General features: G+C 50.4%; 1 protein-coding gene across 2 annotated transcripts in view; it reads right to left on the reverse strand.

Annotated features, from left to right (window-relative positions):
* The window catches only part of St8sia5 (ST8 alpha-N-acetyl-neuraminide alpha-2,8-sialyltransferase 5), a 59,086-nt gene that overhangs the window by 21,462 nt on the left and 22,247 nt on the right, over nucleotides 1-15,377 (reverse strand). The window contains exon 2 of one of the 2 annotated variants that reach the window (XM_051202096.1): nucleotides 15,253-15,360. The exons of the other annotated variant lie outside the window; for it this stretch is intronic. Coding sequence (XP_051058053.1) covers nucleotides 15,253-15,360 — 108 coding nt within the window. The remainder of the gene's footprint in view (nucleotides 1-15,252; nucleotides 15,361-15,377) is intronic. 2 annotated transcript variants of the gene reach the window in all.

Genomic DNA, 15,377 nt, shown 5'->3' on the forward strand with positions numbered 1-15,377 from the left:
GGAGACGGGGAGGGCTCTGTGCGCTCTGATCAGACACAGTAGGAGATTGGCAGCCCCCAGCAGCCAATCTGGGAGGCAGGCAGAGAGGTACCCCTCCCCTTTCCTGCCCTTTCGGCCTTTCTCTTACTCTTAGGACAATGTCCCATAGCACAGGCACAGGCAGAGTTGAGATGGCCACAGATTTTTCCATTGACAAAGCATTTCCATTCCCATCTGTTTCCTTGGCGCTCATGTCTTGTAGGGCTGTCTCTCAGACACGGCTGCTCTTGCCTCATCTGCTTACCACAGAGCTGGTATACCCACAGCACCGGAGCAAGGAGTCATCACCTTCCAGGGCAGAGCCAGGTGATCCTTTCTCCACGGGTCTCTCCCACGCCCAAGGTCTCAACACCTCCCAACCATGGCAACAGTCACCACGTGTGCATCCTGTTGCCAAGCCGATGCCACAGACATGAGTGTGCTGATTTAACAATCGTAAACATGGGCTGGAGAGTAGAGTGCTTGCCTAACATGCTCAAGGTCACTAAAGTACACACACACAAAATGTTCTGTACAATGAATTGTCTCCTATTCCTAAAATCAATTGCCTCTGTATCTTTACGTCATAAAAGAATGAGGCAGAGTTCATAAGAACTAGGAATTGAGGATCCTCATAACATCAGACTCACTCTCCTAGTTTCCCTCTTGTTTCTGAGCTCCTTTGGCTGTCTCTCACTCAGCAAAATCAGTGTCAGAACCTGGGTCAAGGGCCTATACCTTTGGAAGCTCTAATTGGTCCCTACTCCTGGGCTCTACACATTATCTCAATTAGAACAAATAACATCATGTTATCATAATCTGCCTCTGTGTCTATGGCCCTTCCAAATGGTGAGCATCTCAAATGTAGGGATTATGTCCTTGTTATTTCTCTCCCATCTGCACTACAGAAACAGGCATGCTAAAGACTACATTTCCCAGACTCCTTTGAGGCTAAGGCTCTGGAAACAATTTACGTCCAACCAATCAGAAACACACTCATGAGATTGATTCCAAGCTGTACCTTGAAAAGCATGGAAAGGAATGTGGAGCAGACAGAGATGGCATGGGTCTCAGAAACTACAGTCATAGCAGCAGCAGGCATGATGGTGGCATTTCACAATGCCAATCCTCAGTGTGATGTGATAGCTACTCTTGGTTGTTAACCTAACTATATCTGGAATTAACTAAACAAGTGGCTGGGTGTACCCGAGAGAGATCTTAATTAAATCTTCTGAGGTGGGAAGACCCATCTTAAATCTGGACCATACCTTCAGAATGTCTTAGTTCTATTGTTCTGGAATGCCATTGTCCTATTGCTATAAAGAAACCAGCATGACCAAGGCAACTCTTATAAAGAAAGTATTTAACAGGGAGCCTGCTTACAGTTTAAGAGGGTTAGTCCATTCTCACCATGGTGGGGACCATGGGGACACACAGATGGTTGCTGGAGCAGTAGCTGAGAGCTACATCCTGATCCATAGGTAGAGAGGGGGAGGGAGGCAGGGAGGGAAGGCGGGAGAGGGAGAGAGAGAGAGAGAGAAAGAGAGAGGACTCTGAGCCTGGCATGGGCTTTTGAAACCTCAAACCCTATCTCCAATGACACACTTCCTCCAAGGCCACACCTCCTAATCCTGCTAATCCTTTCAAATAATGCCACTCCCTGATGACTAAGCATTCAAATATGTGAGCCTAGGAGGCCATTCTTATTCAGACCATCACATTCTGCTCTCTGTACCTCATAATGCCAAGCCCAGAGTCTATTTCTGCCTTTCTCTCTCTCCTCTCTCCCCTCTCCCCCTCTCTCATTTTGGATTTGTTTGTTTTATTTCTTTGAGACAGGGTTTTGTTGTGTCCTGGAACTCACTCTGTAGACCAGGCTGGCCTCAAACTCACAGATCTGCCTGCCTCTGCCTCTTGAGAGCTGGGATGAAAGGTGTGCTCCACCAGCAGCAGCACATGGTACTTTGTCGTAACAATAGTAACCCTAACTAGGACATGGTATATAAAAAGGATGTGGGAAAAGGAAACTTTTGATCTTTGCCTGCTTGCCCTCTATCTCAAAGACAGTCCAGACATTCACTAGCCTTAGAGCCTACTACTTTGTGCTCCCAGTGTATACTGAAGAGTGGCTAAGACTTCCAGTCTCATGGATTGAACAACTACTGGATTCTTGGACTGTCCAATGGTAGAAACCCTTGTTGGACTAGCCGGATCACAGCTTGTAAGCCATTCTAATAAATCCATTATTGTCTATGCATTCATTCTTTCGCTATACTCATTCTGTATTTCATTGTTCCACTAGATAGTCCTGACCAATACACTCAGTAACTTACTTACTTTTCTCAAAGATTCTGAGCTAGGAGCCCTTAATAAATCCCTTTCTCCTTTAAGTAGCTGACAAGCATTCTGTTATCAGCGTGGGGCCACCACACATGCCCATGACCTCGGCTCTAATTTGCGCAGTTTTCCAGTCACACAGTGGAAAGTAAGGTCTGATGTCTTGCAACAAACAATCTCATTTGCAACCAGACCCTGCGGGTGTCACTAAGCCTTTGGAACCGTAGGTTGAGTGAAATCATGATCCTAGACTGCTGCTAAGAAAAAACTCCAGACAAAATGTTGTCAAGATAATTAATTAAAAGTCTAGAGCAGCAATTCTCCACCTGTGGGTGGAGACCCATTTGGGGGTCGAATATCAGATTATCAGATATCCTGCATAGCAGCTATCTACATTACGATTCTTAACAGTAGCACAATTACAGTTGTAAAGTAACAACAAAAATAATTTCATGGTTGTAGGCCACCACAACATGAAGAATGTATTAAGTGTTGCAGCATTAGAAAGGTTGAGAATCACTAGTGTAGAGTCTGCAGGAGCTGGAGACTTGTAGACATGACTCCTGTGCTTACAAATCGTCTGAGTCACTTCCTTCCCCAACTGTCTCTTTTTCTCTCCTAGTTTGAACAAAGGTGGTGTCTTCCATTTGACCAGCCAGCCTCCCCTCTCCTCCACCCAACCATCCTTCCTTTATCTGATCCTCCTTCTCCCGAATCCCCAACATCACTCATACAGGCAACTGAGCAGTTCTCAACAGTCTTATGTCTAGGGGGTCTTAGGCTGAGAGGTTTTCTGAGCTGGGCTTACATCCCTTACAAGCCACTGCTATAATCTGAATGCTGTGGCTCTCCAGAATCCACAAATTGAAATCCCAAACACTGAGATGACGGGGTTAGGATGTGATGGGATTAGATGAGCCCTTTGGTTTTTTTCCACCCTATCTTTATAAGATAGAGCCCTGTAAAATTCCTTATAAAACAGAACTGAGAGAGACATTTTGCCCCCTCTACCACACGAGGGTATGGGGAAAAGACAAGCCTACGATCCAGGAAGCAGACCTTGCTGTGAAATTTGGACTCTCAGTCAAATCTCTAGAAACACATTTCCATTGTTTAGAAACACCCCAGTCTATGTATTGTTTCAGTAGCGTGAATGTACCAAGATAGCCATTTTAGCCATGCCACTTCTAGCCTTAGCCTCCAGTCTACAAAGACTCAGTGCTACCTGAGCAGCCACCACGACAGTGTTGACATTTCCAGCAAGTGTAAGAAGTGCTCACCCCCACTGCCCCAACACTGAAGGGCAAGCAGACACCACAGGGAGACCCAGAGAGTGTGACACTGCCTCCCCTCCCATACACTCAGCTGGTTGATAGCTGAGTCACGGATAAACAGCGCTGACGTTTTGCTACCATCTGCTCTGGTGACGCTGCCTTCTGCTGAGCTTATTAAAACCTCCGTCCTTCCGCCTCCCCAAGGCTACACAGCCCATGCCAAGTCCTGCCTGGGTGTTAGATGCCCTTGATCAACCTGCCTCTGCTAAGCATTACAGATATGAAGCGGAGGGAGGCTGGTCTCTGTGAGTTCCAGGCCAGCCAGGGCTACATGTGAGACCCTATCTCAAAAAAACAAAAAGGAGTGTTTGAGGGAGGCCTTGAACCTGGAACCTGTCCACCCCTACAGGGACTGTCCCTCTCAGGGTTCTTAGAGACTGACAGACTGACCTAAGAGTGCCATGCCACTCAACCAAAACAGCCATTCTCAGATCCTTCTTTCTCTGGCTTCCATACCCTGCGTCCATCATTCCCCGCCCTAACCATCCTAGCCGGGTATAGGCAACCTTGGGCAGCCCCCACAGCATGGAGCCTGAAGAAATATTCAAGCAGGCTAATTCTAAGACTGGAAACCCTGCTTTGCCGGTTCCTGCCCTCCGCCACTTGTCCACACTGCCACCATACTTCTGCGGCCTCCTAACTGGCCTTTCATCGGCCCAGGGTGGTGGGCTGTGCCCTTGTTCCCAGGAACTAGTGAGTGTAAAACCCCTTCCCTCATGACAGGCGTTTGCATCTTTATATCTTACCATTTCTGATTAACACAAGTCCTAGGCCCCTGAAACACCCTCGGCCAAGTCATCCAAACTGCTCCATGGCTGTGTCTAAAGCCTCAGCTCTGCAGTCAGGAAAAGGAGACAAACAATTCTGGCTTCTTTCTCCCACGCTTGCTGGGCTCTGCTCTTGGGGGTGTTCCAGCCTGACCTCTGCCGATGACACATTTGACAGCACAGCATTTCAAGGAGCACAGCCACACTGGGACCCCCAGGGTTCTGCCTGTGACCGGAAGCTGGGGGGGGTCGCATCTGGAGGGAGCTGTGTGAGCAGAGAGTGATTTCAGTCCACGAAAGGGACGCGCACATACTTCTGTGTGTGGGAAGAGGCCCACGTGAGAGTGACCACTGTGGCCTGAGGAAGGAGTCACACACGTGTGTGCCTGGCGGAGGAATGGCCTGTGATGCGGTGTCTCTGGGACCTCTCAAAGTCATGGGATGGCGATAGCGTTTAAAGTTCCTTTTCTGTGTTGTTTCCTGTAATGGAGCTATGATTCTTTTCTATTGAAAATCGCTGATAAATGCTCTTTGCTTTTACGTTACAGGCCTCCCTATAAATACCCCCAGCTTCGCTTGTGCGTGGGGAATCTGACCACTGCACCCCTCTGCCTACTCAAAGTCCCCAGGCTTTGTAAGCAGATGAGTCATTGCCTCTTCTTTCCATTCCAGAAACACTATCTCTCCTCAAAGGAGGAGCCTGGCACCACAACTGTATCTAAAGGTATAAATAGCCTAAGAGCCGCGTCAGAAGCTTAGCTCCTCTCCAACGCCATTTGACGTCCAACAGTCAAATCCAAAGCCAGCTCCAGACTGTATCCATCCTGACTCTGTCACTGTGCCCTCGGGGACCTTGCCAGTTGGTCAGCTCTAACTGCCTGGTCATCAGGTCTCAGCTTCCATTGTGAGAAAGCAAATACAGAAGGTGTTTGGCTGGGTGTAGCTTTTCCTCCCCTCCCCTCCCCTCCCCTCCGCGGAGGGAGGGTCCCAGCTTTGAGTGCTGAGCAGGCCTCTCATCTGCTCCAAACAGCCTTTCCTAAGACCCCTCCCAAAAAGGCTCCCTTGCTCATTTCCTCTTCAGTCTGCCTAGGGCTGCATCCCCTTCCCAGGGTGTCAGGAAGGTCACAAATCTCTAGATCTCTAGGGCCCAGGTAACCAATGGTTGGTGTGAGATGCGGTCACTGCGCTCTCTTTCTGATCACACCCCACCCAACTGCAGACACTAGTGGTATCAAGAACCCAGAAATCCCCGGGCAGTTGCTAGGGGCAGGGGGAAGGGAATAGTCTACCAGCCTGGACCCTTTTGTCCTGTCATGCCTGGGGCATTCTAAGAGAACTGTAGTGTGGAACACTGCTAGTCCATGTGGTACCTCTGGGCAAACAAAATTAGGAAGCTCTCCAACCCCATTAATTAAGCAGCATGCACCAGCTACATGATCTGTCGGGGTGATAGTGGGCTGGGTTCAGTCCCACCTGACTCCCAACCTGCTCAGCTGAGTAAGGCAGCCTGCGCTTCCACCCTTAAACTGTCTCCCTTCATTCTCTCGACAGCCCAATGAGACGTTCTCCAAATTCAGGCTGTAATCAGCAAGGCCACTTGCCCAAGGTCATCTGGCTAGTAAATTACACCAGAAAAAAGCCTGAGAAGAAAACCCCAGGCTCTGATGGAACCCAGGGTTCCATCTCTTCTCTGCATTCCTTTTCCCAGCTCTGACAGCCACAGCTCCCCGGAGGCTTTGTCGGTAAGCAGACCCCTCCTCTCCCAAAGGTGACAGCCCTGCAGCAAAGATCCCTGCTATTTCCAGCACAGGAACAGCTGCCTTCTGGAACCAGCAAACACCCCGTCAGCAAACGTGCACAAAGCAGTTACAGCCTGACAAGTCCCAGAGCTGCCAGTGTCATCCCAGATGGGTGCAGAGGGACACACGGCCCCCTACTACCAGCCACCAAAGGTGGCAACTGCCAGGAGGAGGCATTTCAGAGGTCCTCCATGTTGCTCAGCGATCTCGAACTTAACCTGCCCTCTACGGGATGTGATTTCTAAAAGGTCTAAAAGCTAAAAAGCAGCAGGCCTAATGAGGAGGCTCTGGCAAAGGACTTATAAACCCAACCACTGGGGAGGAGGATCATAAGTTCAAGGCCTACCTGGGCTACAGAGTCACGCCAAGGCCAGCCTAGGAAACTTAGGGAGATTCTCTCTTGAGAATTAAAAAAAAAAAAAAAAAAAAAAAAAAAAAAAAAAAGACAAAAGAAGGCTGTGAATATAATTCGGTGGTTGAGTATTAGCCTTAGCAGTGTAAAGCCCTAATTCCAACCTCTAATGCTGAAAAAATAATAAATAGCAAGTTACTAAGTTAAATAAATAAAAGCTTGCCATTGTGAATGCAGCTCTAGATAGTCCTGTGGTAAGTGTGCTCTACCACACCACTCGCCAAAGTCTGGACTATCATTTCTGCCATTGGTTGGGGCCTGGGTAGGTCAGTTTCTACCTAGGAGCAATACCAAATTCAGAGACTCTTTCCCAGCCCTCCCTTTCCCGGCTGCAAGGCCTCAATCTAGTGACCAGCACATTCCCGGTAAGGTGACCCTCTCTAAGCCAGCCTGGGAAACCCTGAAAGACCCCTGGTAAGGTTCAGCTTAGCCCTGGATGCTCAGGATGTCCACCTGGTACTGACTCACTGACCCTACTGGCTTTGGCCACCATCCCCCACGCTACACCCTAGTTACCCCCCCCTTCCTCATCTCCCTCCAAATCTCTCCCTCCAAATCTCTCCCTCCGTAATGGCCCTGGTCTCCACCCCAGCATAAGAAGAATTGATTCTGCCTGCCTCACTGTCTCGTTGATGTCTGACTCTGGGTCAGGGCTGCTCTTCCCCTATACGTCTTCCTAGTTTCTTCTGTCACAGGTCTACCTGGTCAGCATCCCCAGGTCACCTTTCTGTCCTGCCTTCTTTGTACCAGCGTCCCCTGGGCTCATCCCCACCTGTCCTAGACAACGACTTACACATGTCTCCTCATGGCCTGCCTGCTCCCTTCAGCACTGGGGAGGGCTTTTCTCTTCCACTCACTGGAGGTTTGTTGACCCCACACACACACACACACACACACACTGTATGCCAGGCTATTTCACCCCAAGCAGTGATCAAGTAACCCTGCAAAGTCACGGAGCTTCTCAGCATAGTGGCAATTAAAGATGAGCGCTACAAGCCCGATGCAGGTATGAGGTTGGAGACCTCTCCAGACGGGGGGACAAAGGAGGGGTTGCAGTCCTAGGCAGAAGTGCAGCCAGCAAGATCTGGGCCAGCCGCAGGCACACCTACAGCCCGGTGACGGGGACAGGGGGATAGCGTCAGAAAGGCTGGGTGATAGGCAACCCTACAGGGCAGGAGCTTGAAGAGCATGTAAGCGGCAGCCAACACAATCAGATTTTAAAGTCCACGCTGGCGGCCAATGGGGTTCTGAGAGGAGAAGAAACTGCAATGTAAGGAGAGGGCGCACCCCACCCAGAGGTTGCCATCGAGGAAGGGGAGACGAACCCAAGCAGCAGCGGCTCCGAGATGAACCCTGCAGGGTATGCTGGAGGCTGAGCAAAATCCACAATTAACTCAGTAACCGCGGGGCCTTCCTCTGCTCCAAAGAGCTGTGTGCTGGGGCCATCAGATGAGATGGGAGAACAGGCTTGGGAGTGAGTGGCAGGGTGAGCAGCCATGGAATGCTTGCTGTGGCCTTCGGCCATCAAAGGGAGATAACTGGTAAGAATCAGACACAGTTGGGACACACAGAGCAGCGGACCCGTGCTCCAGAGTCAAAGGACAAGACCCCTTGAGCTCTTCAAGAGAGCAGGGGTAGGGGACAGGCCTGCCGTACGGTCGCCCCCCGTGTTCACATGCTGGCAGAGCAGACCAGGAAGAAAGGCATGTAAGGAAAAGGAAAACTAGGGTATGGTGCAGGGCCCAAGGGGCAGCTCAACCCAGCGCTAATGGGGGTCAAGGAAGAAGAGAAGGCGTCACTGATATGGCCACCCAGAGGTCACCAGTGACTGTGGCAATAGCAGATAACACTTCATGGGCCTGGGTCGGGGCACGACCGGAGGAGGAGGGTGTTGGCAACGGTGACTATGAGGTCTTGATGAGAAGTGAAGCTGGGGGATGTCGAAGACTGGGTCCCAGGCAGGAGAGAAGAGGAAGAGAGATACTTTCCAACCCACGAAGGGCAGCTGGAGAGAGGACAGAGTTCTGTGAAGTGCAGGCAAGCAATCCCAGCGTGGCGAGCCCCATTTACTATCCAATGACAGTTTGCTGTCCATCAAATTAGGAGAGTGCAGGACAATCGAGACCGTGTACAGCTTCTAGGTGAAGCTATAGCTTTTCGTTTTCGCTCCCTGATTTGCTTAGCAAGTAAACATTAGGTTGCTGGCCCAACCCCAGCCTCCTTTTCTTCCCATTCTCCATTCCCTCTGTCCTTCTACCTTTGCCGAGTCCTGGTGTGAAGTCCTTAGAGTCAGCGGAGCAGGAAAATGAGCAAGGAGAGAGGGAGTGTGGGTGGCGGTGGCAGAGGAACGGGGTGCCAGGGCGCTGCCTGGTGCGGTGGAGAGACACTTCAGAAGAGGGGCTTGTTACCGACCCCGCCCTGTTTGGCCCACCGCAGAATAAGATTAATCACTGAAACTGAGAGTTTTATAACACAGAGTTTATTGCAAGGTGGCTGTGGGGGAGATGTGTAGAAGGGGGAACAAGTATCAAGCTAGCTTCCCCAAGGGTAGGGTTTGGGGACTCTTGTGGGGCGAACAGGAGGGTGGTCTAAGGTGCGGGGAGGTGATCTGAAGAGAGATGAGCAATGGTCCACACATGTGTAATCCAGCGTCATGGCCCTTCATAAGAGAGATGTTGAGGAAACAGTGGTTTGTGATCTGTGGGTGGGGTTTTGGCTTTCCGATACCTGCTGGGCACCTGTACGGGCTGCAGTGGAAAACGGGCATCTGTGTTGACAAAAGCCATTTACAAGACCCTCACGGCATCAACTCTAGGAAGGCTAGCAGGGTGTCGGTGACATATGCTTGGCTCTGCAACCTCCAAAATTAGTGAGTTCGGAAGTCAATCCAAAGCCAGCGAAGCCCAATGCTACCTCTCCAAGACAATGCCCTGGGTCAAGGGCAAAGCTGGGCTCAGACCCTGCTGGGAACATCCATTCATGGGGCCTCAGTAATGCCTGTGTGAGGAAGGCATTCTAACCCTGGAGCCCTTGGCCTGCTCCTGAGCAGGTGGCAGACCTCCTTCCTCTCAACTGAACAGGTGAATTAATGTCCCCAGTTCACGGGGACAGAAACCGAGGCACAGAAAGTTCATGTGCGTGAACTCATGAGTATAGAGGTCACATAAAGTCTAGGAGACGCTGCTGAGGTTCAGTTTAGGGTCCCCAAATCTCAGAGGTTGGAAACCCATAGAGCAACATCATCTAAGGAGCCGCCTGGCACAGCCCCCGCTTCTACCAGCCTCCTCTGCCTGATGCCTGATGCTGTCAGGCTGTGGGAGGCCTACATCAGGTGCGTGGGATGAAAGAAGGAGGGCGCCATATTTGCTCCCCAGCACCCAGCCAAGCACACTCTGCCAAGCCCGGCTCTCCAAATCACTCTCATTTGGATGGAGCCCAATTATTCTTCCTCTCTTTTCTGTCCCCTTTACTAAACAAGTGGAAATTCACCAGAAACGTTCACACCACGCTAGCCCCCATGGGCCAGGTGTATCTTACAGCAGGCAGAATTGAAGAACAGTCATGTGGGTCAGGCTATCAGGAGGACAGTGGTCAGCCTCACTGCTACACAGGATTATTCTGAAATGCAGACCCCTCCACAGACACAGACACACACACACACACACACACACACAGCAGGCAGAGACAGAAGCAGGCATTTTCCAATGGGAAAATGCTAAACCCACAGATCGGGGGGTCATGAACCCCACCCCCTTGTGAATAATGGGGGAGAACGAACACAAAAGTAGAGATGAGATGGGGAGGGAGGAAATGAGCCAAAGGAGTACGGTGGCGGATGCCACCAACACAGCTTCCCCCAGGAAACACGGAGACAGGCTTCTCTTAAATCCATTCGTCCTTTTTATTTTGGACCAACAGTCAAGGGCAGAAATAGGTGGTCCGGACGGGCGTGTAGGTAGCACTCTGTATCATGGGTGATCTGCTCACAGCCCAGAAAGAAGAAATCCTGCTTTACCCCCCACCAGAGCTGGGGCGCCAGCATCAGCACTACCCAGGCTGGCCGACCCTCCCCCACCTGCCACTCGGAGGCGACTCGGTCTCCTCGCCTGCAACGAGAGATGGTAATAGTGTCCGGTGCAAAGGGTAAAGGGTACGAATTACTGGCAGTGATTTACAGAATGGTCTCAGCAAATGCCTGGCACGCAACCACACCCCGGGGGTGGCAGGCAATGGACAGGGTCCTCCAGACACAAGCCATGTCTGACCGACTCCAGCAGCCTCTGTGACTTCCACACTAAGCTCTGGTGCGCGCACGCCATCTGCGCCCCCTAGTTAACACATTGTCTCGGAACAATTAGGGAAGAAGTCACATAATAAAGTACGAAACTGAATTCAGGCAGGTTCCTTCCAGCCATGAAATATGGCAATCCCCCCCCACACACACACTACACCGGACTTGCTAGGTACACACATGGAGGACCTCAGCCTCGGCTCCTGACCGTCACTTGGTTCTCTCTCGTGCGCCCTTGATTTCACTTCCTGTTGTTTGCTGTGGTACAGACCATCCTCCATTTTCCATCCTAACAGCCGCTACCCCTGGGAGAACAGTTTCCAGCCATAGGCAGCTTGGTGGCAGCATTTGGACCAGCTCTGCTTTAGGCCTCAGGTTGTCTGTCTTTCTTGGGTCACCTCTCATTTCCTCCTCTGGCTATCCTGTTAGGATGGGGGGCCAAGGTTGGTGTGGAACCTAGGAGGTGCCAGTGAGGCCAGGCTGCACCAGAGGGCTCGGGCCCCAAGATGCAAACATAGGTACCAGCTCACATGTCCACGGTGAGAGGCTCTTTAGGATCCAGGGTATCTGAGAAATCTCAAAAGCATATATGAGCACTTTCCAGAGAAGTCCAGGTGTGCAATGGTAGAAACTACCTCCAGAGCAGGCGTGTCTCACAGAAGGCAGAGTTAAAGGGAAGTTGATGGTGCTGGGTTGTGCTAGCAGAGAGACCAAAGGAGGAGATGGGGGGGGGGGGGGGCGGGGCAGGCAGGCAGGCAGGCAGAGTAAAGCCACAGCACTAAGTGAAACCCTCGTGCTGTAGATCCAGGCTAGGCTGTCAATCATTGGTGATAGACAGCTCTTGGAGCAGGCGAGAGGGTTCTTCTGCCTTAGCTGCCCTCAGCACCATGTGACTTGGGGGTATCTTCATCCGAGATGGCATGAGGAAGTGGATGCAATGTTGCCCACCCTGTAGACAAAGTGGACAACCGCCGAGGAAGACAGCTACCTCCCCAGAGAAGCTGCTGAGCAGGCAGACAGGCCAGACTAGCGTCCAGCTGGCCAAAGAAGACAAGGACTCTGTCCCACCTCCCAGAATTCTTATCCGTTGCCAAGCATGGGGGTATTGGGAGGGTTTCACGGTCAGTTACTGCAGGCACCTATAGCCTGCACACCTTCACTGACTCTTCTCTGACTTTTGCACACCCCTCCCCAACCTTCAGCCTCCCCTTTTCTGTCCGGATCCCAGGACTCTCGGGCCACTCATCCATCTGCTCTTCCCAAGAGAGAATCTTGGATAGTTCCAACCTGGGAAGGAATGAACTTCAAGGACAGAATCGGGAAATGACAAGGTTGAATCCTGAGGCCAGATCCGGAAACAGAGACTGGAGTCTGCCTCTGTTTCTCACTCAGCTCGTCCTCTTACGCTGTGACGGAGCAGGTGCCCCTGTGTTCCGAGTACTACAAGAGGGCTCACAACCACCGCCTCGCCGAGGGACGGGAACATGAACTCATACCCTGAACACAGGAGATACGGCTCAAGCACTCGTTTGACATTGTCAGTTAACAATTACTCATTCTGCTCATTAAAGCAGTTCCCTGAGGACGCTTACTGGGCACAACTTCATAGGCTTGACTTGAGCTCCATAAAGACATGTGCCAGTGTATATTTCATAACGCACTTCCTAACGCGATCCGAGTTCCGGTCCGTGTTTACCAGATCTAACAGTAGCCTCATCAGCCAGGATTTTCTTTGAGGTTCTGTTTGGAGTTTTTCAGACTATCACCTTTTCCTCATGGTTTCTGCTTGAACGGAGACTTGAAGTCGTTTGCTGGTGTACTCCTTATCCTCTGGTTAAATTTGGTTTCTCCTGACTTCCTTTCCAACCCTGTTAATAATAAAATGCTAACAGACTGCACCACACTTCCACATACCACAGAACTATAGAGCGTAAAAATATGGCAAGCACTGAATTATTCAGTAGGAAGATATTCTACATCCCAGATTCAAAGTTGTTAGCTGGGATGATGCTCATGATGTCTGTCCTTGTTAAGTTCTCCCTGGGGGCTGCAAATCTGCTGCCAGAAGCTGTCCAGCCCATCTTAAAGAAGACACAAGCGGCTCCTTCAGGCAGGTAAAAATCTCCCGTGTGTAGCCTTTTCTGGTTCCGTTACTTGTTCTTCTCACACGTGAGAACCACACACACCGCATGCTGTCTTCCACGCATGAGGCCAACAGTGAACCAACTGCTGTGACAGGTGTCAAAGCTAGATTAGACCCTCCCAATCCCTGCCCTCCTGGCTATTAGACATCATTGCTCTGACTCCCAAAGAGGCAGCTGTGAGTTTTGGTTCGAGCCATTTAGTGTCTATACTTGTCACTAGTTTTCCATCAACAAAGCCAATACCTGGCACACACCATGGTGAAGCCCCAAGGGTCAGATGCTGGCCTTGGGACCACAGTCCTTCCTGTGGAAGCAGAGAAGAGGTTGTGGGCTCCTGGAATGCCATGGTACAGTAAGCGGTTAATCTCTGGTTTGTAAGTATGGTATTTTTATTAATTCTTTGAGGATTCCACACATGTGCACAATGTATTTTCATCATATTCATTCCTCATTCCTCCCAAGTCTTCCTCCTACCCACCCCACCTCACTTCATGCCCTGTTTAAATTCATACCCTACTGGGTCTAAGTAGTTGCTGCCATATGAAGCTCCCCAGGGTGACACCTGCTCATCTACCATGACCACCTCACATCTGGATGAGTGGGCCATGACAAATCACCAACCAACTAACTAATCAGCTAAACATCTGAAAGACAACCTTGGTACACTCACTGTCCCATGACATCCCAGGACCCTGCTCAGCTGGCCGTGTTCCCACTGCCCATATGAAGAAAGACCTCTGGTCCCAAGAGGCAAGCATCAGACCCTTGAAGTCTGATTGTGATGTATGGCCCATCCTACACACTCAGGTTGCTCTGTAGACCTGCACCCACTTGGTTGCTGACACAGAAGCCACATTTTTTTTTTTCAGAGTTTTGACAAAAGCAGGCTAGTTTGTGATCCTGCAAAGCACATTATGTCTTTCCACCAAGGTTGATTCAATGTTTAGGATCAAGATTAACTGCAAAGAAAGCTCGGGCCTTTTGCTCAGGGAAGCAGATCTGACAGTTAGAAATGCTTAGAAATTGAAATATATATAAATATAGATATAGATATAAATATAAATATCAAAGTACAAAACAGCTTAGTCAGCCCCCAGAATCTGTTACCTGGCAGGCCCCTGCCATGCACAGCTGCAAACACAGAAAGCATCTCATTCACACAGCTCCTCCTCGAAAAGAATGTGTTCACCTAAGAGCATTCTACTTTTTGCATTCACAAGCATCGTGGCACTCCTCCAGTATAGGCAGAAGGCCCCTTCGTTACTGACTTTAGCTTTAAATGTTGCAACAGATCAAGAGGGAATAAACAGAAGAAGAAGAAATGAATGTCACAGCTCAGTATTGTCTTGAACAAGGTGACTCTGCCCCAGCCCTGGGAAAACTCTATATCCAGGCAGTGAACTTGAAAGCAACAGGGACCCCTGCCCATATCCACTCCCTGATGCCACCACACCCTCCTCCACACACAAGCACTTGCCAACTCAAGTCTGAAACCAATGCTGTGTAGACACAGCTCTTGTTCCCACCTACAAATGGGGGCTGAAACTCAGAGCTCCCATCCCGACCTACCCAGAAGGTCAGTGCCTCCCCAGTGTTGGGGGGAGGTCCTATCCCTCATATCTGCTCACCCCTCAATGTTGCTGTATTTCCCACCTGGTCCCGCCATTCTTGAGCCCCAAATAAGCTGTATTACTTGTAAAACTGTTGGCCAATGGTTTGGGCTTCTTATCGACTAGCTCTGTCTTAATTATTAACCCATTTCTATTAATCTATGTATTTCCACGGGTCCTATCTTATTGGAGAATGTCTAGGATGTCCTTTCCTCCAAGTCCTTACATGGTGACTGTTTCATGGTCTTCCTTTGCCTACCTTTCCCAGAATTCTCCTCATCCCGCCTATCTTCCTGCCTCGTCGGCCAAACAGTGTTTTATTCATCAACCAATAAGAGAAACATATATACAGAAGGCCATCCCCCATCACTTCAAGTAAAGGACACAGGAGGACGCCAAATACAAACTGTGAAGAGGAAGACCAAGGCACTCCTCCGTGGGGCCCTTCTAGAGACAGGCAATGGGGTAGGGGCTGCAGAGTCCCCTCCTGTTGGGCTTCCCCTTTCCCCCCCACCCCCCGCCATTCACTGGGGTCTGTACCTGGATCTGAAGTCACTGATGCTCTGCTCTGATAGGCTGTCGCTGTCATTAAAGAGCCCAGTCCAATTGGCCTGCTGGTCTCCCCTCTGCCAAGCAAACTGGAAGCCTCTGGCAAGAGAATGAGG

Source organism: Phodopus roborovskii, unplaced genomic scaffold (assembly GCF_943737965.1).
Source record: "Phodopus roborovskii unplaced genomic scaffold, PHOROB, whole genome shotgun sequence".
In the NCBI taxonomy this organism is placed as follows: Eukaryota; Metazoa; Chordata; class Mammalia; order Rodentia; family Cricetidae; genus Phodopus; species Phodopus roborovskii.